The 26678-nt window shown below is 42.3% G+C and overlaps 3 protein-coding genes across 6 annotated transcripts in view; 2 read left to right on the top strand and 1 right to left on the bottom strand.

Moving 5' to 3' along the window:
- Window positions 1-12306, top strand: part of cadm4 (cell adhesion molecule 4) — a 142122-nt gene extending 129816 nt beyond the window's left edge. Inside the window, exons 7-9 of one of the 4 annotated variants that reach the window (XM_063879071.1) lie at window positions 6232-6324; window positions 9121-9249; window positions 10439-12306. In XM_063879071.1, coding sequence (XP_063735141.1) covers window positions 6232-6324; window positions 9121-9249; window positions 10439-10548 — 332 coding nt within the window. In that variant the 3' untranslated portion in view covers window positions 10549-12306. Of the gene's footprint in view, window positions 1-6231; window positions 6325-9120; window positions 9250-10217; window positions 10284-10438 lie in introns of those variants that run through there. The other 3 variants (XM_063879072.1, XM_063879073.1, XM_063879074.1) reach the window with 3 other exon arrangements.
- A 2407-nt stretch (window positions 12307-14713) lies between these two features.
- LOC134861683 (uncharacterized) lies at window positions 14714-17068 on the bottom strand. Its single transcript, XM_063879090.1, has 2 exons — window positions 16701-17068; window positions 14714-15566 (listed from the first exon to the last, which is right to left on the bottom strand). The coding sequence occupies exons 1-2, from the start codon at window positions 17066-17068 to the stop codon at window positions 14714-14716; spliced, it is 1221 nt and encodes a 406-aa protein (XP_063735160.1).
- Window positions 17069-19972: 2904 nt separating this feature from the next.
- rps19 (ribosomal protein S19) lies at window positions 19973-25086 on the top strand. The gene is made up of 6 exons (XM_063879892.1): window positions 19973-20059; window positions 21125-21195; window positions 21411-21511; window positions 22330-22513; window positions 23052-23106; window positions 25031-25086. The coding sequence occupies exons 2-6, from the start codon at window positions 21125-21127 to the stop codon at window positions 25061-25063; spliced, it is 444 nt and encodes a 147-aa protein (XP_063735962.1). The 5' UTR covers window positions 19973-20059; the 3' UTR covers window positions 25064-25086.
- Window positions 25087-26678: the final 1592 nt, after the last annotated feature.

Below are 26678 nucleotides of genomic sequence, written 5' to 3'. Positions count from 1 at the left end.
GTTTCTTTGCAATCTGGGTATTCTGGCACTGGGCAACAGACCCATTAAATCCTGACGCTTGTCTCATATGTCTTTCGGTTTTATTTGTTTTCCTGATTCGGTACACAGCAGGAAACCTCTGCTAAACCTTCTGCACAATTGATTCAACAGAGATATTGATTCCAGAAGAAGACAAAGGCTAGCGTGCTCAGATAGTAGTCACCAACATCATTATTCAGGCTTTTCATTGTAAAGAGCCAATTTACCTTGTACCCTGTGACCCCGTCCTCTCTTCCCTGAATTCAGAGTAACTTTATTTGTCAAGTGCAATAAATAAAGAGTCGAGGTGCTGTGACAGCTGAATGCAATTCTCAAAACAAGTTTACACGCAGGAGAAGAAGACAACACACAGTTCAAAGTAATATTTCAATGCCAAATCTGTTGGGACACTGCATTTGACATGGTTACATTTGGCAAAACAAGAAGAGTGAAACATTTAAAATTCAGGCAAATCAACTTTGCTTGTTGCCTTAGCAGAAATATCAGAGGCGGGAGGAAGATGTGGGTAAAGGGGCTTTTGTTGTCAGGTTTTACAAGTTTTCCAAGATGTTGCACCTCGATTCAGTGGTGGTAAATTCTTAATGAAGGTTGACCCAGATAGACTGCACACGGTGGCTCTGAGAAAGATGACAGCGATGCTTGCAACTTCACATGAAAATCATCGTATCACCATAAAGTTATTTTTCAGAAAATGTGACAAATTGGCCAACTTTTTTCCAGAGTTTGAAGCACATTTCGAAAACAAGGTTTCGATGTGTTTTATGCTGCGTAATCCGCTCAGTATACTTGCAAGAAAAAATGGGATTGTGAGGATTTTAATGGGACTACGACAAAGCTAAATCGCAAAGCTCTTCGTTAGAGGCATCTAAGGTTTGGCCTAATAACACACACTCTCCTGTCACTCAGCAGGTTTGATCTACCCTTCCCCTGTAGGCAGCTCCTGTCATTGCACCTTAAGAAATCCCAAGCAGAGGGACGGAAGAAGGGCGCAGAGACATGATATCTTATGTAACATTTTTTAAGGCAGCGCCCCCACTTCTACCCATCACACTAAAACTCTCTTTCTCTCTCACATGTGCACATAACAATCGCACACTCCTGTACAAGCTTGTTTAGCATCAAAAGGCACACATAATGGCAGCTTTCCACAGGCATCAAGGGTGGCAACTGTGCCAAGATGAAAGGTGACATCCCCACCCACTCTGCCTCTCCTTTTCGCTCTGTCTTTCTTTCTCTCGAGCTCGCCATCCTAGAAGGGTAGACATGCCGAGCTTTGATGTGCGTTGCCACCTCTGTAGAAAAATGTTCTGTCTTTCTCCCTCCTCCTCCTCCTCCTCCTCCTCCTCCTCAGCCTTCTCCCTGATCGTTTTTAGCTGTCTTCAGTTGTTCTTCACCGTGTCATTTCTACATTTCATCATTTATCATTCTTTATTTCATGCCACCGCTCCGTGCTGGTCATTAATTTGATTGATACTTTTTGTGTCTCTTATTATGAAAAAGAACTACATTCAAAGTAAGGAATCTTGCCTCGACAAAAATCCATAAAATCCACATAACCAACATAAGCCAGGCTGCAACTCCTCTGCTCTGCACCACGGATTTCCAGCAATCAGCTTCTTAAATCCTCCTGCTGTAGCACCGTATCAGTGCTGGTTTGCTCTACTTCAAAAAATGATGTACTCGCCCACTGGGCAGATTGTTTAAAACCCTATCTCCAAGAGCTCCGGTTGTTGATTCAGCCATCATATTAATAACCTGTAAATGACTTAAAGTCACACCACAACTAATAACTGACTAACCTGGTGTCATTATAGTCCTATGCACTCCTTGCATTCAGCCGATAATCTTCACAGTGATATGTCTGCCTTTAATGAATGTTGCATCAAAGCCAATCTAAATAAACCACTATGGATAATTAAATTCAGTGTTAGTGAAGTGCTATGTTGTGATGAAACACTAAGTTCATTAGTCTATATTGAAAATAAATATGTTTCCACAAAGATGACTCAACGCTCAGCAGCCACTTTGTTATTGTAGGTGTATTTATTGCATGTTTAGATAGTGAATACCTCATTTTGTAACATAGCATCTAGATGGTGATAATGATGGGTCTATCTCCACCTCTCCATCCCTCCCTTTTTCCCCCCTCCTCTCATATTATTTCTCCTTTGTTGCCTCGGCTTTTTCTTCCCTTCTCCCCATTCCTTTCCTTGACATCCGTCCTCATTTAATCTGCCCTCTGTTCTGTTCCCGCCTCGTTTACACCTCATGTCCACTTCCACTTCCTCTTCCCTCCCCACTCACCCTTCCAACAGTTTTTCACCTTGCCACCAGTTTGCCCTCTGTTTTCAGGTCATCTGCAGTTCAGTCTCTATGCTCAACGAACCTCTAGGTTTCTTAGAATATGCCATGGAGAGTGTATGGAGTAGGAAGGGATAGATGGGCGGAGGAAGGGCAAGAGAGGATAGGAAGAAGTGATGGAGAGGTAAAAAGGGAGAGAAGAAAAGACTACGGAGGTTGAACGCAGGTTAACAGTCAGTCTGTCAGATAAACAGAGTGTCAGTTTAGTTGGCTCCTAGCCTTTTACCAGGAAGTCCCAGGGTGCACTGGGGGAATAAGGTAGGGGGATTGGCTTTAGGAGTTGTGTTGTGAAAGATGAGTCAGCAGAAAAGAAACCATTTTATTGCAGGTGCAGAAAAACCAGCAGTGCTCCTGCTCGTCTTTCTCCTTCTCATTCCGTGTCAACCTTCCCTCAGCGAGAGTTATCTGCCGCCAAGGTGTGTACACAGAGTACAAACTCAGGCAAAAGTGGCTGCCAATTTGTCACAGGTGCTTTAGGTGCTGTCACTTTATGAGGGAGATGGGCTTAATGCTGGCGAAGGAGAACAAAGAGCGGGAGTTGGGAAACTCTCCGGGGAGCCCGGGCTACGGCAGAGATGTGATGCATTAGAGCTGAGCTTTATTTGACTGGTCACACTTGGGTGTATTTGGAACTCGGTGTGTGAGTGTGTGCAGGCACTTTGATGTGTTTATGATTTAGCGTGTGCATAGCTAATACGATTTCTGCAACTTTCAGAAAGTCACTAATGAAATAAATGGGAGAAATTGTGTTGATCGAATCAGAGTGCACACAAACACACTCACATAGAGAAAGTATCTGCTGACTGGTGAAAAAAGGAGGTAGCTTCTGTTGGTTGTTCCATATCTGTGCCACCATTGTTAAGGAGGAATTGGATTTTCATATGTGTGAATATACGCAAAGGCGCATGTGAGTGCGTGTGTCTGTGTGTGTCTGTGTGCATCTGTGTACATGTGATTGGGAGGAGAGTGTTACTGATTATCTGGTGAAAGCCTGGAGGGATCCGTTATGTAATTGAACATCGCTGCTGCACTCAGATGAATCGGCGAGCCAATAAAACCCATTAGAATTGAATTGCATGAGAGAATGTGGGAGCTGTGAAGAAAGGAGAGGAATAGGTACAGATGAAGGGATGAGGATTGTTAGTTTGAATATATGTTACTTACTTATAGCATGTGGATGGATGCGAGTGTGTGTACATGTAGTGCAAAACAGAGCAGGAAGTGAGACACAAGGGACAGACTAATTGTTCTATAAAAATATACTGTATATGGAAAGCATATGGGAGTAATAGAAAGGAGAAATTATGGAAGCACAAAGAGATTGACAAGGACGCTAGGTGACCAGGGATTAGTATGTGTCTCTCTGGCTGTTGTAATGAGCCGTCAGGATAATTGGAATATAAAAAACAGAGTCCTGCATTTAATGAAGTGAGACTTTCAGAAAACATCAAATGAAAATGAAATTGTAGAAAGGTTGGGGGCTATTGGCAGTGGGGAGAGATAATACAGAGAACATTTTCAAATGTTCTCCACAGATGCAAAGCTCTATTGACGTCTGTGTGAATTTTGAATGAGGCATCAGCAAATCAGTGCTCGACTTAATGGCCTTGAAAGTAGACCTCTAACCAATGTCCAGCACTGATTGACAGTGGGAGCCACCACTGCTCTAGGCAAGGCCCTTTTAATCGGGGAACACCGAACACGAAAGAATAACAGCGCTCATCCAAAATGGCGCCGCAGTATCCTCAGGCGCACTTCTGCGAGAATGAGATACGACAAGAAACGTCATTATCGCAAGTGCCGCCACATCCATCCCTGGAAATAACATGGGCTGTGTGCCTGATTGGCAGCCATAGAATGTTAATGAATAACAATACGATGTAGGGAGAAAAAAAGGAAGCTATCGGCCAAGAGAACGACAGCTGTATGGCATTCTCCTTAATTAAGTTGAAGAGAGGGAACGTAGTTACCGAGGAGTGAAACCAAAGAGGCAGCGGGAATGAAGGAAAGCAAAGCAGGGAGGGAGTGTAGTTGGGGACAGAGTTTGGGTAAGAATATGAAAGAAGTGAGGGATGACGGTGGAACGATAAGAAAAAGTTGGGAATAGTAAGAACCATTTTTAGGTCATTCATGATAGTCAAGAGCAATTAATCATTGTACAGTTAATTAGTCCAGCAACCCCCGGCAATTAATCCTCAGGCTCAAGCGACACATGCATACTGTCCACACACACATGCTACATATATGTACTCAAACAGGAGAGCACTTATACTTTACATAATGCCTTCTATGTGGTCCACGTTTCCCGTCCCCTCTCTTTTCTCACTCACTTTGCTCTCACTTGATCTTTTGTCTTTGCCACACAAAATACATGTTGCATCACGTTATATTTCTTTAAAGAGGAAGAAGGAGACCAAGGCTGGGCTGGGAGAAAGAAAAAGGAGAATCATGAGGGGGGAGGTATAGTGCTGACATAAGAAGAGTGCAAAAAGAGATTGATGATCTCAGGGCCAGTGGGAAAAAGGGATAGAAGAGACAGAGGAATACTTGCCAATAAATTACTCCTGAGCAGAAAGGGGTGTGTGTGTGTGTGTGTGTGTGTGTGTGTGTGTGTGTGTGTGTGTGTGTGTGTGTGTGTGTGTGTGTGTGTGTGTGTGTGTGTGTGTGTGTGTGTGCGCTGTATATTCCTGTTATCCTTTGTATACGAGTGTGCGTGGCCAATTATGCATTTGTCTTTAAATGTGCATGAACATGTGGTACACATGCGTTCAAAGCAAGGTGTGTGTGTGTGTGTGTGTGTGTGTGTGTGTGTGTGTGTGTGTGTGTGTGTGTGTGTGTGTGTGTGTGTGTGTGTGTGTGTGTGTGTGTGTGTGTGTGTGTGTGTGTGTGTGTGTGTGTGTGTGTGTGTGTGTGTGTGTGTGTGTGTGTGTGTGTGTGTCGCACATTGCAGTTTTATAGAGTTGGTTTGATGAAGTGGCATGTTATTCACTCTTAAAGTGCTGATATACACACACTAGCAGACTCACACATACACATCCGCTCTTCCATCTCCCTTTTAGCTCTTGTCAGCCATTATTTTTGTCTTCAACAGCAATATGAACTTGTCTCTTTCTACCTCTCTACCTACTATTGTGTCTCAGCCATTGATTTGGAGAATGTGTCAAGATCCAAGCTATTGTTCTGCATTGAATGAGGCAGTCCCTGCATGGCACTGCTCCATTGGGAATGCATCTGTCACACACAATGTCTCTGTCTCCCCTGCCATTGTACCATAGAAAATGTGTCAGTGATAGAGAATGTGTTCCTATATATTCCAATTGTCTCATAGATGAATGTCAGCTTGCCAGGTATGATTCTCTTTAGCTCTTGTTTTAAAGCATATCTTCCCCATTGTAAATGTCTTCTTGAATCCCCCCACAGCTGGCATAGAGACAATGTCATTTTTCCTTGTCCTTATCGCTTATCAGAGGTCGAGATCGATTCAATTTTGCGCAGATGGTCAATTTGCGGGAAAATAATTAGGTGCATTTCTCTTTGGTATCGAAATTGCATCGGCCTCAGTTCTTGATAAGCGTGTTTAAAACAAGTTGTTCCTCCATTTCTTGTGTGTTGCATCTTAACCTGCTTTAAAACTCATTAGCATCAACATCTGTCTTTGAGACCGTCACCCAAACTCAATATATATTCAACCACACTGAAGCATGTGTCCTGTTTTATAGGCTGTAGTAACTCTGGTATGAAACCCTGCATCGCCTTTGTTGAAATATCTCTGCATGTCGTAGATAATAGCATTTGTGTATGTGTGTTATCCCATTCCCTGTCTGTCTGTAGACAATGTGTCAGTCACTACCACCACCCAACCATTCACCACCCATCCCGTCACCCCAACCCTCCTTACACCCAGCTTCGCTCCGGACCCTGAAGGTAACACTCACACACCTTTTTACTCTTCCACTGCTACCCTCCATCTCTCTCCTCGACCGTCCCTGCTTCCCTTTGTTGTCCTTCACTCCCTTATACTCACCTATTTGATGACTCTCAGGTGGCCTACACACACACACACACACACACACACACACACACACACACACACACACACACACACAGGCACACACTTTTTCTCCTGCAACCTTCCTTTGCCCTGCCTCTACATACGTGCCTGAAGTCGCTTGGGTGTGAATCGTTCACTCTCTCCCTCTTCCTTATCACTGACTCTTTGATGCACCTCACACACATTGCCCAGTCAGCGTTTATGTGTGTGTGTGTGTGTGTGTGTGTGTGTGTGTGTAGTCTGGGTTGTGTGGTCTCTTGGTGCTTCATGGGTACTGTTAATGAATCTGCACTAAGAGTTAAGGAACTGAAAACGGCCGACACTGGCCTCGCAAGATCCAGAGAAAATGCTACACAAACTGCGTATTGTACAGACAGACAGACAGACAGACAGACAGACAGACAGACAGACAGACACACACACACACACACACACACACACACACACACACACACACACACACACACACACACACACACATACAATTAGCAAACACACACATTGAAAGAAGAGGATATGAGAGAAAGAAAGATCAGGGATCAAGGTGTCTCTAATCATTCTCTCCCTAATGATCATGTTCTACAGCAGGAAGAAGAGGCTGCTCGACACTACTACCTTGATTGTGTGTGTGTGTGTGTGTGTGTGTGTGTGTGTGTGTGTGTGTGTGTGTGTGTGTGTGTGTGTGTGTGTGTGTGTGTGTGTGTGTGTGTGTGTGTGTGTGTGTGTGTGTGTGTGTGTGTGTGTGTGTGTGTGTGTGTGTGTGTGTGTGTGTGTGTGTGTGTGTCTGTGTCTGTGTCTGTGTGTGTGTGTGTGTCTTTCCCTCCTCTTTCATAACCAGTATCTATTCATCTTGAACACTAACAAACGCTTACTGCCATCTCTTCTTCCCTTTCCTCCACACCTTGGGCTGCTCTCTGTCACATCTCTGATACCTAAAAGGAGAGATGAAGCAAGGCAGTGCCAGCATCCCTTTTGTTCTTCTGTTGCCCGTGACAACGTCTTTGGCAGGTGGAGGTGGTTCACCTGCTGGGCATATGTGTGGAGATGTCATAAAGACGTGTAGGGAGAGCAGCGTCTTGAACCGTATTCAGAGCGTTTAATCGATGTATCATCTCTGGGGCTCCTCGGAGAAACAACCCACTTTTGAATACTTGACATTCATTTCCTGTGGAGCGTTGGGCTACGGCAAATTCAAAACAGGGTGGTGTGAGGTAAAGGTATAGCGCTTGATTTCTTTCTCTTTCATCCCCTTTGAAATATTGCTGCTCGATACGATCACGGTGGAATCACACACGTCCCGTGTCTTATCGAATACACAAATACGTGATTTTACACATAAGCTGGAATGTAATGCACCTTTCCAAGGAGCTCAATGATACACGTGTCCAAGAAATGCATGTGCAAGATCACACCATCTTTTCTTACCTCTCTTTCCTTTCACTAACCCTCTCTTTTCCTTTCTGATATTTATGTGTTAGTTCAGTATTAATGATTCATGTTTTAATTCTGCTCTGTGAAGGTCCAAGAGCTGCATAAATAACGATGTGTCCTTGCATCCTATTGGCCCCACCAGCTCTTAAACTCATAGAAAAAAAAGATCTTTTGAATTGTGAGCAGGCCAGACTCAAAGAGCTGCAGCACAGATTACCCGAATTCATACTTAATCAAACATTCCTTTCTATTTGTCTGCACCCCACCTATCAATCACCTGCTTTTGTCCTTGTCCGAAAGTACTCACTGGTGCCACGGTGCACAGACGCATGCTTAGTGCTTCACTTTGACTTAAGATCTATAAAAGGCTTCAACTAAACGTTAATATGTAGTTGTTTTTTTCAACTGAACGATCATTGTTTTATCCACACATTATAAAATACTGAAAAAGTTATCACCACAATTTAAAAAGACTACAAAACTAAACAGAAGTCATTTAGGAGGCTGGAACGTGAACAAATTCAGCATTACTGCTAGATGAATAATTAATCATCGAGAAAAATTGCCAATTAGATTTTTCTGTCAGCTTACTAATTGCTTAATTGCTTATTTGTTTCAACATTCACCTTCACTTCTTTTTATTTGTCCTGTTTTTTCTTATTCATTTATAGTTGGTGGTGTTGACATTAATATTCCTTACCACTGCCGTGCTTTTATATTCCGAAATGTCCAAGAATTTAGCTTGCCTTTTTTGTTTTTCAAATATTTGAATCTCTCTTTACTCATCCCGGGGTGTGTTGACTGCAAAACTCAGGACTCGGGGTATAAAAAAACTCAAAGTCTCCCTCATTCAAAATGCATTGTGATCTTGACAGATGCTTGGCTGGAGTGGGTTTTTAGAGGCTGAAATAGTTTTTTATTCACCCTCCTCATTTCTCCACCTTTTTCTCACCCATTCCTGACATTCCTAATGCAAGCTGGATGGTGGATATTGACTTCTGTTTTTCTCCTGTCTCGCTCCCCGTACCTTCTCCGTACGCTGCCGTTTTAAAGTGCTTTCTTTCTCTCACTTTAAAAAAATGTTTCCACCTACAACTCCTGCTTTCACTTTTCATCTTTCTCTCTCTTTGTCCCCGTTCCCTTGCCTGCACTTCTCTTTCCTTTTATCTCTGTATTCCCTTTTATATTCCCCTACGATCCTCCCACGCTCACTATTTGCCCTTTTTGTTCCTCCTCAGATCCCGGTGCAGTGGTAGAGGCTCCCAGTGCAGTACCATATGCAGTGATAGGGGGCGTTCTGGCACTGCTGGTTTTCACCGTCATCTGTGTCCTTATCGTCACCATCTGGTGCTCCGTTCGACAGAAAGGTAACACACACACACACACACACACACACACACACACACACACACACAAAGTAACAGAAAAGTTTATTTCAAGAACTGGGGACATGTTTTTGCAACTTAACGAGTTTTAGGACATTTTCACAGGCACATTACCAAACAAGCTGTGAAAAACTCTTTGCAGACCTTGGACCAACAGATTCCTTGAAAAATAATGTTTTAAACCTAGGTGTAAAATAGTCAGTGCAAGGCAGACAAGATGGGATGCTCCTCTCTAGGCCGGCACTGTCCATGATGGACGACCTTGGCTGGGATAGCAGATAAGATGGGTGGGAAATATAGGTGTGGTCCCCATGTTTTATGACTATATGTTAGTGTATCAAGGCTCATCTATTAAAAGCAGCCTTCCTGAGTTCCCTATATTTTTAAGTGCCCTCTTGTTGGCAGCCTTCGTGCATCCCGGCTGCCAAGAAATGATCCGAGGACAGCGTAGCAGGCAGACACCGGCTATTACTTACCCTATGGTTAGACAAGCCGTCAGTCAACATTCAGTATGGCTTGACCGCCAATCAGCACACAGACAGGACCATTACAACAGACCTTGTTGAGACAGAGCCATTAGGGCTTTGTCTTCAGCCCGTTGTGACTGTCAGCATCCAGTCAACCTCTGCAGAGAGGAGAATTAGAGTGTCACTCACCCCTGCAGTGAAGTGACACCGAGGCAGGAAGATGACTTGTGCAGCTTTGCTCTCTGTGTAACCTGTACTACACTGAATCATTAATCATACGGACCTGAGGGAAGTTAAAATGTGTTTGATGGCTTTTGTGAGTGACACAAATGTGCCATTGTTCTCTTGCACCTAACCTTCCCTCCACCCTTTTCTGCCAATCTCTCCTTCCTCCCTGTCTTCTATTCTCTATCATCTTCTACTCCTCCTCTTCCGCCTATTCTCTTCCCACATCAATCCCCTACCTCTCATTTCCGCCGGTAGGCTCGTACCGTACACGAGAGCCTATTCTTGCTTGGTATTGACCTAACAATCAGTGAACTAATGAATTAATCAGTCACAGGTATGGAACTCAATAATATATTCGCTGGTCGGTTTGATAATAATGCTGCATGGCGCTGCAGTGATCATGACGCTTTGCCGCCTAACCTCCCCCCTAAAATCTCCCTCTTGGTCTCTCTCTCTCTCTGTCTCTGTTCTTCCAGGTTCCTATCTTACCCATGAGGCCAGTGGGTTGGATGAACATGGTGAGGTGCAGGAGGCTTTCCTCAATGGGAACGACGCCAGCCAGGGCAAGAAGGAGTACCTACTGTAGCCCCTATCCCCTTCTCTTCAGACCACAATCCCCCTTATCCCTTCCCTACCCTGTGTCCCATCTTATATACAGTATACACACACACTCACTCACACACACACACACACACACACACACACACACACAAACTTCAATACAAAGCGCCAGTACAGGCAGCCTTCTGAAAACGACTGTATACAGATACCGCACACAGCCAATCCATCCCGCTTCATTCTCCTCCATGCACACACACCCAGAGGCAGACTGAGAAAAAGAGAGCCTATAGACCCAGCAGCCATTAACGACTGTGCCATATACTGTAAGTCGGAGATACTAGAGAGAATGGAGAGAGCGGGGCCGAGGTGAATTTAGACAATAACAAAATGATGCCGTAATTATTTTGATTGAGGTGGGAGTGGGGAGCACAAAGAAAACAGGCACTCTGCCCGTGCAGCCGCCAAAAGTAGGAAGGGGAATTAGAGGCAGATGACTGCTATAATTCCATGCCTGGAGAAAACCATTCATTTCACAAAGCTCAATCTTTAACTGATGGAGACAGGGGGAAAAGTGTGTGGGGAGGGAGGGGGAAATTAGGAAGGGTTGACCAGAAGCTATCGAGCGCTACACGGTAGAAAATTGAAATGTTTTAAATTGTCAGACCATCTTCCCTACAGAGTGCAACTCGTATATATATTTCCCTACCAACACTGGAGTGTTTAAGCCCAGAGTCCCAGGAAGTATCCAGAGTTTTGACGGAACTCCCTACCCAATAATTGGTGAAAGGGGAATCTTATTTTAAAGGGTTTTTAATTTAATTACCTCTCCATATCCTCCCTCCTCTCCATTCACCTGTTACAATCCGCTCCCCCTCTCCATTATATATCTCGCTTTTTCTCCGTCTGCCCCCCCCTCCCTCCCTCCCCATCACTCCTCCTTTGTTGGCTCCTAATAATGTAAGGATTAGTGTTGGGCTGCGTTCCCGACAAGGAAGAAAGGAATATGACTTGCTAAGGCATTAAAGAAAGGCTTAATTATTTTAGAATGTCATTAAGAGGATAGAAAGGTTTTAAAGTCTTAATAAGAAGGGCAAGGGGGAGTGAACGAATGAGGAATAAGACACGGATGGATATTTTTTCTTAATGCTACAACACATATGCACTCATTCATACGTACAGTAAACATGTTGACAGAACAAGTATACATATCTCTGAAGTACTTATTTGTATAAAAAAAGAACATCCGCATAAATTAAATGAAACTTTTAAGAAAAAAAAATCTGTTTACTATTGAAACGCATTATGAAGCATCTATACTAACACAGAATATTAGCCTATAGAGGTGCAAAGCCGAACAAACCACTGTCCAGTGATCTTTAAAGAAAATAAAGAAAAGAACAAAAAAAAATATCATTGTCTTTATGAGAAACCAGAGGTCTTATCGATTTTTTATTAATTATTATTATTATTTGAACAATTATGATTGTTGTTAATGTTATTATTGCCGTTGTTATTATTATAATTGTAAATGTTAAAGAAATGTACACTTCCCATGGTTTGTTTTTGGTTCTACTGTAGAGAAATTGCTGTCTTTTTTCACTCTTACCTTTCCTCTCTTTCCCAATCTTTCTCTCTCTTCGTCTCCTGTGCCTAGTCGTCTCTTCTCCTGTCTTTCACTACTGTTTACTTTAGAGTCCATGTGTCATTGTTGATATATAGCTAACTATTTCTTTATAGGGGAAAGATACAAAGCACGACAAAATAAAAAAGAATTCAAAAATAACCTTTGGGATTAGATTGTTTTTTGGGTGTGTTTACGGTGTAATTAGCAAGGGCTGTTTTTGAAATCCTGAGAAGGGAGAACAGGAGATGGAGCATATGATTAGATCAATGGGGAATAGTGGAGTTATAGGTAGGAAGATAAAGATGAAGGCAATGAAGCCGGCTTTAACTGGCAGCTCATTCGGAATAAATAGAATAAACAAAATAGGGGATTCTGTGGCGGCGCTAATGAATCATAAGAACAGATAGCAGGGAATAAAGGGTGACAGGAGGTTTGAGTCAGATACACACAAAAAAATATGACTCTGCCATTAACTTCCACACAATCAATACCCGATTCTGTCGAGAAGCACTCAACATGTCTATGTGTGCGAGGGGCTAGATTTGAAAGCTGCCGGAGGTCGCAGGGTGATAGATCGATGTGTTTCTCTTCCATCGATGGCAAGGCTCCACGGTCGCCTGTCATAAAGACAGATTGTCAAACGGCAATCAAAGTAATGGACTTGCCAGGCCCTACAAGCATGAGTTGACACTCCGGCCAACAAACAATTCACACACAAGACGACACCAAACATATCTTCAGTTTATGATGACGCAGATGTATCAAAGGTGCTATCACACCAACCATGGTCGATGAGTAATAAAACTGAGAACATTGTCCTCGGTGCATGCGTGTGTCCTTGTGTTTCATCTTTTTTTTTTTGTGGGATTCAAGAGCACTCTTGTTAGAAACTGTTATTTCTACTTTTAAAAAAACTCAGTAAACTTTCTATTTCAAGCTCTGGTTTCTGTGTTTTGAGATTTCAGTCGGTTTCAGTTTCACTGGACTATAGTTGGGTGGTGGCTAATGCTGGTAATATTTACTTTGGGTTATCCTGGGGGTAGGGCCATTATCCAAGCATGATGCAGGCGCTAGACCTAATGGTTATCAGACCACCACTGAGATCATGAAGGGTTATCATCTAATCAATAGACATAAGAAAAACATTGATCAGGATAAACCGGATGACAGATGGTTGTTTTCTTCCCCCAGTTTATGACATGCAATGAACATACTATAATTTGGCCAGCAATAACAAGAAGGAGTCTATGAATAACTCACCCGACTGCTGCCTGATGCTATAGTTTCACCGATTAGCGCGCTGGAACATGTCGGATCATTTCATGTTTGGACCCATTTATGACGGGCATATTTCCCTTCTAGGAGATGTCACAGTCCATTCAAACACAAACTCTTCTTATTACTATGGCGGATTAGACACACTTTTATCCATCTGTAAAACCAATACTGGTGACAGTAGGATGGTGGATTCAGTTTGTGTTCACTGGTCTTGTCATTGTGACCCGAGCGAGGCGAGGTGTGTGCAGAGTGGCAGCATGAGGCATTGATTGAGGTGACTGAGTGTGCCGAGGCCGAGCATAATCAGGAGGCAGAGAGCTTTCAGGCAGACAGAACAATTCAATGGGCTGCCGCGCCAGGGAAGCTAAGGAAACCCCACCCACTTGCACCTCTGCATCCTTCTACCAGATTTCTCCATCAATAATGTGTTCCAGTACACAGAGTACATAAAGAGGAGTAGAAAAGCAGAGAAAGGCGTAACCAGTGAGAAATAAATGGACAAAAAGACACATAAGAAATGCTGAAAGAGGTGGAAAATAATGGTGAAAATGGCAAACAACCAATCTGAACCCTGAGAGGAAAGAAGAAAAAGAGAACGTGTTGAATGTAATGTCTTGGTTCAATGCCGAAAGAGATGTATTACTCCATTTTGTTTTACAGCGACGCGGTTCAAGATGAACAATTCAATTAGATTAAGCAAGGACCTTTTTATTTTATGAGTGCGTCGCATTGTATTTACAAGTTTAATCAAAGGAGGCATGGAGATTGTGTCATAACCAGGTTAATGATGTTCTCCCTATAGGCTGCGTCCTCTCTGGACCGCATGTTATTAGGAATGTTTAATTAAACGCTGTCTGTCATACAGTATATCTACACTACTGGTGGTGGGCTTATCAGAGACTTAGAGCTGGGCTTAAAATAAGACCCACAGGAAAAGCAGTCGAAGAAAACAGACATCTGTGATCAGGATAATCGTCATCATCTTGAGACTTAATTTTCTCACTGACATTTGGTGCGGGACCTGATAATTAACTGGCCTTTTCATTTGCGGTTTATTCACAGCGTCTGTGCATAAGGTTGCTGATTAGTTAACATGACAGGACAACAACAAACAGGATCATGCTATATTTATTCTCCTCAAGCCCCCAAGCTGCTTGTCGCCAACATTAACTTTTTCTCAAGCAAACAGAACAAGGAAGGAACAGTGTTTTAATTGCACTGCTTAAAGATGATGACATGTTTACATAAAAAAAACAACAGCCCATATTTTTTCCATTTTCCCAATAATTCAGACCTCTGGGCACACTTTGGCTTTTATGGAGTGTTTGGCTGAAGCCCACGGAGCGGCCTGCACTGCCTCACACAGGGCCGTGTGGACAGATTTTCCTCTGGACGGGGTCAGTGGAGGTGGGATGTGGGCAACAGAAAGAGGAAAGGTTGCCCGTTCTCTCTGTTTTTTAGGAGGAGTGAAGAGGATCTGCGGCACAAGGCTGTACAGCTGGAAGAGGAATGTGGCAACTGCATGAGCCCAGGCAGGAATATTGGTAGTGGGGTTGTGAAGCACAAGGGCATGGATGATGTGGAGTGGCAGGCACAGCAGAACTAAAAGGGAGAGGGAAAGAGCAAGGGAGCGGACCCGGCCGGAGTCATGTTTAGGTGGATCTGCATGACTAAGAGGAGTCTTTCTGGGCCTAATGCATAGCAGGTCGAGGTAAATGACCAGCAGGCATAGCAAAGGGAGCATAAACACTGTCATCCCATGGACATAGACCAGGAAATGGGGACTGAGAATGGTGTCAGGGGCGCACACTCCCCAGTGGCTGCTGTGGATCTCAGCATAGGTGAAGTTGTGCATGTCTTCAACATAAAACTTTGACAGGAAGCCTCCGTATGGAAGGTACTTTCCAATCACCTTGCGATCATGGTTGTGCTTAGGGGGCGGGGAAGGGGTAAGATGGGGCAAAGAGGTCGTCCAATTGCCAACCAGCCCGAGGCCAGCCGTGCCCGGACCCCTCCTGCCGCTCCTCCAAGTGTCGATGATGTCCGAGCCGATGAACTGGGCGAAGGAGGACAGAACCGAGGCCACCCAGCACAGCAGGACCACGCACAGAGCTCGCTGACGTGTCATCACTGAAGAGTACCTGGGTATTCACAACATGTGGACATATTTGAGTGCTGAAACTGCAAACAAATGCAGCAGTCCTAACCTCTAACACCCCTTTTATAACCTGATTAGTTTTGCTTGATACCTGAATCCTAATGGGCTCATGATAAAGTTATTTAATCCCATAGACACTCATCAGAGGTGCCAAGATAGTCTGGTATTGATGACTTCAGACTATACCTAATACATGAAAAAAGGTCTTTCTTTAGGGTTTAATAGTCTCTGACTCCAGAAAAGTGAATTGGACGGTAAATTCTACAAAACTGCTCTATCCCAAATGTCCTTTTAACCAAATCACACACACTTATGTTATTCTATGTGATCTTCTTTTGATAACTCATGTGATATTTTCACTACCATTTACTGAGCCTCCCCTGAAACTGTATGCAGCCCCCCTGGGGAGGCCTGCCTTACACTTTGAAAAAAAAATATGCACAGGAGTAGTTTCTCCAGTACAACACCTCCTCCATCTTCATCCCCCAATGACACCAAAAACACAAAAAGGCAACGAATGAGGTGTAGAAAAATCCAATCTTACTCACATCAACTGGGTAAGTGGATGGTTCAAAACAGTTGAAGACCACGAAGAAATAAAATACTGACTGTTTTCCACTGAAAGGCTGGAGTTGTAGGTCACTGGCAATCATAAAATCTAAGAGCCTCTGATCCTATTGATATTTACTCTAGTAATGTTTGCTGCTTTTTTTCTGCAATACCTATATTGATTTCCTTTATTAACTGCTGAAAGCTTGCATGAAAAGCGTTAACTCTTGTCTCCCAGATATACACTCTCACCCACACGTACAACAAACTATTGCAGACATTATTGTGTAATTCTTGTATATATTTTCATATCTTTGGTGTAATATTAGGCTGTCATTGGCTCTGTCTGCTGTAACAAATGAAAATTTCCCCTCTGCAGGACGAATAAAGGTATTCGGTTTCTGAATGTGATTTACAGAATGTGATGCTCATATGCTTAGAAAGAATCTTCTGTGTATGTAAGATGTCTTGCTGGTATTCATTTGTTCATTGTTAGCCTTAGAATATTACTCTTTACATCACATTGATTTGTGTTTTTTTATACTTTTACTATTAATTTAATCCTCACCGTTCCGCCAAGTGATGCTGCAGGTGGGCGTCCAGTGTGAGCATCATCAACAGGAACATGGTGAACTGCCTCACCAGCAGGGGGCAGCACACCAGGGTTATGCATGTGTACAGACAATGTGGGGTTCGCAGGTTCAGCAGCACATTCACAGGGACCCCAACTGCACCACCAAGAGCCCCCACCCAGGCCAGGCACAGACACAGACAGCATGAGACGCTCCCGGGTTTTGGCCTGGCTCCCTGGGTTCCCTCCTGGATGTCAGCCACTGTTCCACTTCCACTGACCGCCTTGCACAACCTCACACTCACCACTATTAGGGATACAGATAGGATGCACTGACAGGTGGAGTACAGCCAAATGGGTTCCATGTCTGCAGGAGATACAAACATAGTTGATAAAGGCAAAGGGTACAGCTTAAAAAGTCCTTATTTATAATGATGTCAAAGGGCAAATATTAAGAAAATTGTAATGGATGCTTGTGCAAATACAGCTTAATTCACACCCACACGAGTTGCCAGTCCTGCCCTCACATTGCTCATGCTCCTGCAGCGTTGACTTGCATTGTGAAAGGAATGGTCAAACTTAGAGATACACAAAGAATAGAGGGAATACAAATGAGAAAGGAGTGACAAGTGTTGGTGGAAATGTTGAGGTTAAGCATAGGAGTGTAGGTCAGAATAATAAAAACAGACTGCATGATGGAGGTTTATGCTAGTGGCAGAGAGATGGGCAGCGTGAGAATAGATATTTTGATAGCTATTGGAGAGCTGTAAACGTGCCTGGAGAGTGAAAAGGTCAGTCAGAACAGACTTGACAGAACTTCTCCACTGAGGATGTGAGCAACATGCAAAGACATGGCAACCAAGTACCAAGCTGGGTGGCAACATACTGTTAACACTGGCTTTTTTCTCCTCTTTTGCTATAGTCTTTGTTTTGCCTTTCTCCTCTTTCTGGAACAGCATGCATCATTCCTACACTCAGACTCTCTGACACACAAATAGGCCTAGACATTTTTGCATAAATACATCAACACTTACACTCAATCACACAGGTGCACACTCTCACGTATGGGTAATTTTATTCAGAAATGATTGGCAGCTAATTTTTAGAGCAATTGCAAACAAAAGACTCCCATAAAGCGGTGTGGAGGAATATTGAAATAGCAGATTTGTCTGAGCAACATGACACCTGTCCTTTCGTCGTAATTAGTTTGACCTTTTTTTACAAATTTCTGTGTAAGTCGACACTGTTCCAAAATGAACGTGACTTGCTGAAATAACCACTTCATAATCACTTTACACAGTTGTCTCCTGTCTCACCAGTTGAAGGGCCACAATTGATTTACCGAACTAATTAATGCAGTTTAATCCACCTTGTGTGTTTTCATTTCAAGTTGATGGTCACTCCCAGTGTAATTAATTGCCTTAATTAATCAACATCCAACCATTTGGGTTGCTAGAGCTTTTCAGACAGCTAAACATTCAGTGGTCACAAGAATAAAGAGGAGAAAAAGGTACAGTTACCTGTTGTGAAGCCCTGCGATGGCACAAACAGTCAATACAAAGCTCTATAATCTGTCCTCTGTATGACTTGGCTGCCTTTTTATTTCCCTCTAGGATCTCTATCTCTCACTCTCTGCCTCTGCTGACAGAGTTACCTGATTCATAAACCTCTGCTTATCCACCTACCTTCTATCTATCTCTCAGGTCTCTGCAAACATATCAATTGTGTCAATGTTGGAGCATGCATGCCCTTTCCATCTGAGGTGTGCAAAGGGCAACATCATCACTGCCAGCGAAGGAAGTATGTAAATAGACACACACACACACACACACACACACACACACACACACACACACACACACACACACACACACACACACACACACACACACACACACACATGCAATTATGAGCATGGTTTGCACACACAAATGAGGAATTAAGGATAATGATTTTTGCAACAACAGAAAAATCACTCAGATTTGGATTTGATTCCTCTAATGTTCTCATAACTGTAAAGAGAGACAAAGAAAAATAAGAGCTATTCCCTTAATCGACAATGTGTGTGTCCATGATCACAAGGTGATAAAATAAACAGACATTTACTGATGTTATCTGAAGGCATTGTTCCATGAGGCAAAAGGAGCAATCCATATCACTATCTAAAATATTTTGCTATAATTCCTACACATACGAAACGCATTTCTTCAAAAGGAATGTCCCTTTTCCACTTAATGTTATCAATGTCATTCCACTGATGAAAGACGGATATTGTAATAAACAAAGACATGTACAAAGCTCTACTGACGACAAAGAGACAAAGCCTGGAGTCACTCGATTGACAATTGGTTGAAAGCGGAGATTTGTGTGCTCAAAATATTTACTTTAGTTCAAATGCAAATGAGCCTCATTGAACTGCAGGGCTGACAGTTATAGCCTGGAAAATGTGCCCATATTTCCAAAATATATCACCCAAGTATATAAAATCTTTGTACAAATAATTCTCACAGTGTTGCCAATAAGGGCACACTGAGTACAACTGAGCATGATTTCCCAAAAACATACCCAAAATACAAATCATAAACAGAAAACAAGAGACCGTCTTCCGATGGGATCAAACCGGCCACAAAGAAGAATTTGTAAACTTTGTGGCTGCCTTGAAATTGGTTGCTGTTTAACCTTGTTCCAAATAATTGTCAGTATCAAGAAAGCCCCCCCTCCTCCCTTTCAATGACCTTAATGAAAAGAAATATTCTGAAGACTTCATGAATTGTGACCATGGTGCACAATGTTTACTGATGTTTAAAGAAATATTGGACGCCAAGGATATTCATTTTTTAATATGTATAAGGGTTAGGGTTTTGCACACAGACTCACAACAAATAAAAGCAATACAAATAGTGAAAGAAATAACAGAATATAAATAATAGGCTACAGCAACCTGATGGCAGGAGTAGGCCAATACAGAAAATACAAGTTTAATAAAAAGTCAACATTTAGCCTACAATAAATGTAACCTTTCTGCTTAGGCAAATGTAAGTTTAAAATAATAGTTAAGGCACCCAAATAGCACTATAGCTATAAATTGAACTTGTTTTGCATGAGAAAATGTACACATCTACTCAACTGTCCGAGTTAATCATACAGTAAAAGTTGTATTTTAGTGAATATGGGACATCAACATAGTTGGTAAGCATCTCGATGTTCTCTAGCAGTCTGTGTGCTCGGTGGATGTGATTATAGGAATCGATGAGAAAAACAACTCTTTGTTCTCGCGTAATGAAACGAGATTTGCCCGTTTTAACATCGGTTGGAAACCCCGTTCCACCCTCTTCCCTTCGCTGGCCACAAGCAAGGTAAAGCGCTAGAATTCTTCCCCGGGTTATATGACACTAAAATGCGTCAATTTTTGATCATTTAGACCAGAAACTTGGTCAGGAAGGATATAAGGTACAGAGTAAAGAATCGGTTGAGCTTTGAGCGAGATAATTAGACGTCTATATAGGTTTTTGCAAGGAATTTACTTGAATGTTGCGCTCATAGCATAGGTCTGTTCGTCATGGCTGCCCCCATGCTACCTCGTTATGGCCTGCTAGCTAGTGGTTAGCTGTCCCGTGTTAGTTACGATGGATTGCCAAAATGTACATTTATTATGCATATAGTTAAAACGGATATCACTTGAATGGTTTTGGGATCCCAGTGAATTATCTGCTTGTAAATGGCGACGGTGTACGAGTAACGTGAGCATATCCTCCGACAGCTAACAGTAGCCTTCCTATTAGCCCTTACATGCCTGTCGCTAAAGATGCTAACACCGGTTGAACGCGTGTAAGCATTATCCCACTCGTGAATCTGTCTTAAATAGTTGGGGTTGTGCTTTGATTGCACATCTCAATTGTTATCAAAATAGTAACATTAGATGTGCAGATTGGGCCAGTCTGACGGGCACATTGAAATTAAAATAGGATGTTAATCGCATAGCTAGCGTCGTTAGCTTATCGCATGGTCTACAGCTAATGTTGTTTTACCACGTTATTACCACTGTTGAGGTAAAAGCATCATCATAATAGTTGTGTTCTTACGTAGAAAACTCGTAAGATTATTGTAGGTAAGGGTCTGTGTTAAATATAACGTTATAAACAGAATCACATGTGCTATATTGTTAGTACCTATGCTCATCAGTTTAATTTGGCAGATAACAATGTCACATACACGTGATACCAGAGCTGGTATGCATTCATTGAAAGTGCCATAAGTGAATTGTGTAGTTTTGTATTGAGTTTTTATTTTAAAGGTGTTGTGCCTCATCCATCAATTTACGACCATGCTGGAATGAAGTGTTTTCACCTAAGCCTGCTAACCTTTTGAACTCTCTGTATCTGATGAAACGTGTATTAAATGAATGTGTTTCTGTTATTTAGATGCCTGGTGTCACAGTGAAAGACGTCAACCAGCAGGAATTTGTCCGTGCCCTCTCGGCTTTCCTGAAGAAGTGAGTATTTTGTTTCCAAACATCATTTTAACCTTTTTTGCCCTCTTTGGGCATTACGTTGTGATGGTCATTTGCTGTGGACTTGATTAAAGTCGCTGTTAGTTGTATGTACTCTAATAGATGGTCTTTTGTTGTAGAAACACATGGTACATGCCAACAAAGTCTTAAATAAGGTATTGTTTTGGTACATACTGACACTACTTGTCTTTCCTCAGGTCAGGAAAGCTGAAGGTGCCTGACTGGGTGGACCTTGTCAAGCTGGGCAAGCACAAGGAGCTGGCCCCCAGTGATGAGAACTGGTTCTACATCAGAGCTGGTAAGTCCCCTCTATTCCTGTGTATCCCGGCTGTCACTTTAATCCTAGAAAGACTGGTTGTGTTTCTGTTTAGTTGGTTGCAGCAAGTTCTACTACTAAGCAATGTATTTTGTGTTGGGAGTTTATGCCCCCCTTGTGTGTTCTGCATTTTACGTCACTAAAGAATGTATAGGATATCACATGGTAGTAGTGATGGGCATGATGAAGCCATATCTTACTTGGCCTAACACAAGGCGGCCCAAACTCTGCTGTGATTTGAAGGGGCCGTTACCGTGGCCTTAAAACATATTTGCAAAGTTCTGCAATAATTTACAACATTTGTAAAGAACTTATCTTGATTTAATAGCTCATCCAAATTCCCTAAACACGCATCCCTTGTGGCATCTATTCATGGTGCATTGGGTGTACACCTATTACTACTGTTCTCAGTATCAAGGCAACTATCTTTAAAATGTTCTGCCCTTTTTTTTCAATGGTGCTTGAGAAGCAAATGAAGATAAGCCAGAGTTAATTTGCCAATTGGTTATCATTTCCAGAACTATTAACAGTCCAAATATTTCAATCTGCCATTCCTTTAAATGTTAAAAGATGAACTAACAATGCATTTTTATGATGTAGATGTTCTTGAATGTTAAGTTCTGACTGCTTTGCATAGCTCATGAAATATGAAACTGCACTAAGTATGTTTTTTTGTCTTTCGTACTGATTCAATAAGCCTACTGATCAATATGTTTTAGCATGGTAGGAGCAAACCTTCAAAGAACTCTATTGTTTCTGATGTTGCGTCTTAACACCCTCATCTCCTCGGCTCCCAACAGCATCCACAGTTCGCCATTTGTACCTCCGTGGAGGTGCTGGTGTTGGCTCTATGACCAAGATCTATGGAAGTCGCCAGAGGAACGGTGTGTGCCCTGCTCACTACAGCGTAGGATCCAAGAACGTGGCTCGTAAGGTGCTGCAGGCCCTCGAGCTCCTCAAGATGGTTGAGAAGGATCCCAACGGGTGAGTGCCTCGATTATCCTTTTTCAAACTGAAAATAATTCAACACGAATTTAAAGACTTGTTATTAAATAATGTTCGGTGCTAATGTGATCATGAAGGAGTCTACACACCGCTGTGCACATGTGGCCGGTCATTCTTGCAATCATTTTTCTTTGCTTTAAAACAGACCCATCAATGTGATGCTGGATAACTGTGAAATCTCTTAATGTATAAGCCTGACTTTCCTCTGCAAGTGCAATAAAACCGTAATCCCACCACTGAGGACTAATGATTTGCTTAGTTATTATTCAGTTCAAGTGGGCAGGGAAATGAAAGGCTATTCAAATTGCCTTTGTTTCATGGTTGATGGAGGGATTTTTGTACAAATGGAATATTGATACATGGCTTTCCCTGACTGTAATACTGATGTCAATGTGGCGTAAAGAAGTAGTTCTCAAGGACTTTGCATTTTTATGCATTGAATTTTTACCGAGTGAGTGGTTGTAGTCTCAGATCCATCATTTTCTTGTGTTAAATTTTGCTGTTCTGTTTCTCTCAGTGGTCGCAGGCTCACCGCCCAGGGAACCAGAGACCTGGATAGAATCGCCGGTCAGGTGAGAAACAAACCACTCTCGATCATTTGAGTACTTGTGTTTTAGAACGTCTAAGCAAAAAATGCGATGATCGTTTCCAAATCTTAAAGTTTTATGAAATTATCTTATAAGAAATTAGTAATGAATGCCAGTGTACCAAAAACCATATGGTTGTGTTAAGCCTTTGCTCATTTACAGTACCATATCTTTCATATATAACATGGGGCTCTCAATGCATATGGTACACACAGGGCACAGCCTGGCCAACCACCAATGGTAGTGCTGCAGCAACTGGTTGTAAAAGCCATTTATTTATTGCACAAGGATGGTGTCAGAGTGTGTTGTGGTATCTGAAAGGGTCAAATCCATTTCTCTATGAATACTATGAGCAATGTCTGCGTTGATGTTGTACGCTTCAAATCCTTTCATGACTTTTAATTGTCTTGTACTTAATTAATTGTGATTATTAAAAGAAACAGATGCGCTATTTCCCCCCCACTGTACAAAATCATCAGTCGAATGAGTTCAGCCACACTAAGGATTATACAGCACGGTCAGGAATACCATGTGTCTGTAAAGGCTTTTGTATTCAGATTGTGTCCAAAAGGTTTCTCATTGTTGCAGAAAGGGCAGTTTATAGCAGCAGAGCTCTGTGTTGTAGCAGTGAAGACTTTTCCTCTGGCAGTCATAAACCATCTAGGTGGCTGAGAGTTGAATCCCTTCAGGCCCTTTTAACTTGAGCCTCTACTTGTTTCCTACAGTCTTACTAATGGAAATAAGAAAGGTGTTTACTTCCCACTGCTTTTAGTGGTAACCATGGTGCCAAGGAGACTGTCCTTACCTCCTGCAACAGTTGAAATGCTCCGGTGTCAGGCTCACAGATGAGTGCATATCAGTGCCACATCATGCTGGCACGGCAAAGGTTTTTTTTTTTTTTGTGTGACACGTTCTGGCATTTATGTGCCGTTCAGAGGCACTCGGGGTGGTGCCTTAAGCGCGAGTGATCACAGAAATGCCATCCCTTTGCCTTGATGTGACACCTTGTGTGTTGCGGGAGGACACGGTCCCAGTGTCACTTCAGCATGCAAGTCTCTCTTCCAACACGTGTCCTAAGGCACATTTTCCTCTGCCAGCAAAGTGAGTTATGTGTCTTGTATGGTACACTACTGGCATGTTTTGCTCGACTTAAAAAACAAATCACAGTTGGGGCTTGTCAGAAATGGAGAGAGGCAGCAGTGTTGTGATAATCCAAGGGTAAAGGGGGTAAACATGTGGCGGAAATTTCATGCTTGGCAACTCTGCCGTATGGCACCAGTTTTCTCCTTGTTTACCCATGCTAATGAGCAGTATGCAGATGAGCAGACCTGGGCCCGGCCCCCCCATACCTGCTGCAGCAAACTGACACAAAGCCCGTTGGTGTGCGTCTGCTACCTCCTCGTATATCCTCTCGTGTTGTAATTTCTTAAGGCCTTTTTTAAGATTGCTTTTCCCTTGCAGGCGCGGTTTCTGCTAGTACTCATTAGACTATTCATGGTGTTTTTGGCAGCAACCGAAACACAAAACTATTTCTCCTCCAAACTGTGTTTACTCAAGTCCCCATGAAATTGCATTTTGATAGCATCTTACTTCCATAAGTTGGCATTTCCTATTCAAACACTGTTGTGCAGCGTCTTAGGAATAGAAATTTACAAGTTAAACGAATGGAATATTAAGCACATGGGAAGTTTCATTTGATCGCAACTGATATGAATGCCTTTCAATATTTTGGCTCATTTGTGCCATAAATTGCAGCATGATGAAACCATTAACAAGCAATTTTGTCCACAGCAAGTCATTTGATTTGAATTTGCGGGAAACACAAGATTCCAAAAGGAACTGCAACACCTCGTCTGCTTTGGACTCACTTTATGAATTTACCTCATGATGTTTTTGTGTTTCCCCACAGGTCGCAGCTGCAAACAAGAAAATTGTTCAATAAATCTTTTTTGGAAAAAGTCAAAACAGTGTGCTCGTTATTTAACCTTGTCTGAACAATGCAGATTAAACATTAAAGGGGGGGGGGGCTTGTAATTGCTTAGGTAGAGAACGATTACAAGTACATTAATGTTGAACTGATCAGATATGTTCTGCAAACTTCTATGGAGGTGGTTTGAAGAAATGAATCCCCTGCATAATATCATCAGTGTATTTTATTCGGTTACCTGGATTTAAATATAATTTGGTTTTCAAATGGCCATTGGTCGTTTCATATTCTCTGACCATTAACACCAACCACAGGGTGCCGTTTCATTAGGCGGTTTGAAAAGGCTTCCCAGGTGCTGCTCATTAGTAATCCAGCATATTCTGTCGATGCGCTCTCTTCTATGCAATCTTTGTTGTATATTAATCATTTTCCCTCCTGCCATTGTGTTCATGTATCAGCTGTAGTACAGATTCCTCTGATGACTGAAGGAAATTGTTCAGTTAACAGCAGGTGATTACATTTCCATAAACCACAAAGTTGACCATTTTTGTTGAAGCATGTTAGGGATGATGTCATGGTTTAACATTTTCATTCGGGGCCACAGTGCCACCTAGAGACTGGAAGGGCCATCAGTTTCTCAAACTCATTTTGCAATATTAATGGCATTGAACAAATCCTGCACACATACTATCACACAATCACTGCCAAGATAACTGCCATATTTGGATAGTTTGTAAAATTCCAGCTAGTATATGTGGGTAATGGTTACTCATTTAAAGCAGGCCTTTGCTACTACTCTGAAAAGACGGATTAATTAAACGTATTGTCAATTTTTTTTTTACACAACTGAATTAGGTTAGTTGAAGGCAATGATGTGAAGTTGAACCCAATCCTTTTTTTGTTGGAACTTGTATTGCTTTCTAATACAGTTATGCTAAATCTGTTCACATAATACATTTAAAGTCAGCGTTTCAGTTTAACTACCTCAGTTGTGTCTAATTTCTCATTAAAGAAGGTCAAATATAAATTAGGATTGTAGTTGAAATCAACAAATGGGTTTTAGATGACGTCACTTTCAAATAGTGTGTCCCTGGGCATGACTTGATGCATTAGTGCTTTTTTCGAAGAGATGCATTTGTGTACTGTAACACAAAGTTCACTCGCTGAGAACACTCCACTGATTTTAATTTGGCGGTGCTCCTGAAATCCTGCAGAGGGTGCCAAAGCCTATAGAATGTCACGGCTATACATGGGATTATTGCCTCTGAGGTGGCTACTCCTGTACTAAAAGCAGTAGCGCTTGTATAATGGCACCATCTAGCTTGAAGTGGAGAGAGAAGCTATTAATTATAATTGCATGCCATATTTTTAAAAGCCTGACAGTTTAAAGAGTTGCATTTGAGTGTCATACAGTACCTGCTTTTGTGCCATTAGACCTTTTTAAACGGTTCAGCTCTAGCTTGTTTTATACAACACTCTGTGTGTTTACGGTTACAGCAGGAGCTTTGCCACAGCACTGTAAAATGTAGGGATTGTAAAAAAAAAAATCCAATCTGTTTTTCTTCCTTTTCAATTTGGTTCAGTGGAGCTGTACTGGGTTTGTTCCTGTTGCTCAGCTCGCCTTGAGGCA

Source organism: Eleginops maclovinus, chromosome 3 (assembly GCF_036324505.1).
Source record: "Eleginops maclovinus isolate JMC-PN-2008 ecotype Puerto Natales chromosome 3, JC_Emac_rtc_rv5, whole genome shotgun sequence".
Classification (NCBI taxonomy): domain Eukaryota; kingdom Metazoa; phylum Chordata; class Actinopteri; order Perciformes; family Eleginopidae; genus Eleginops; species Eleginops maclovinus.
Note: the sequence above shows the minus strand (reverse complement) of the source record. Positions and strands in the feature narration are given on the sequence as shown.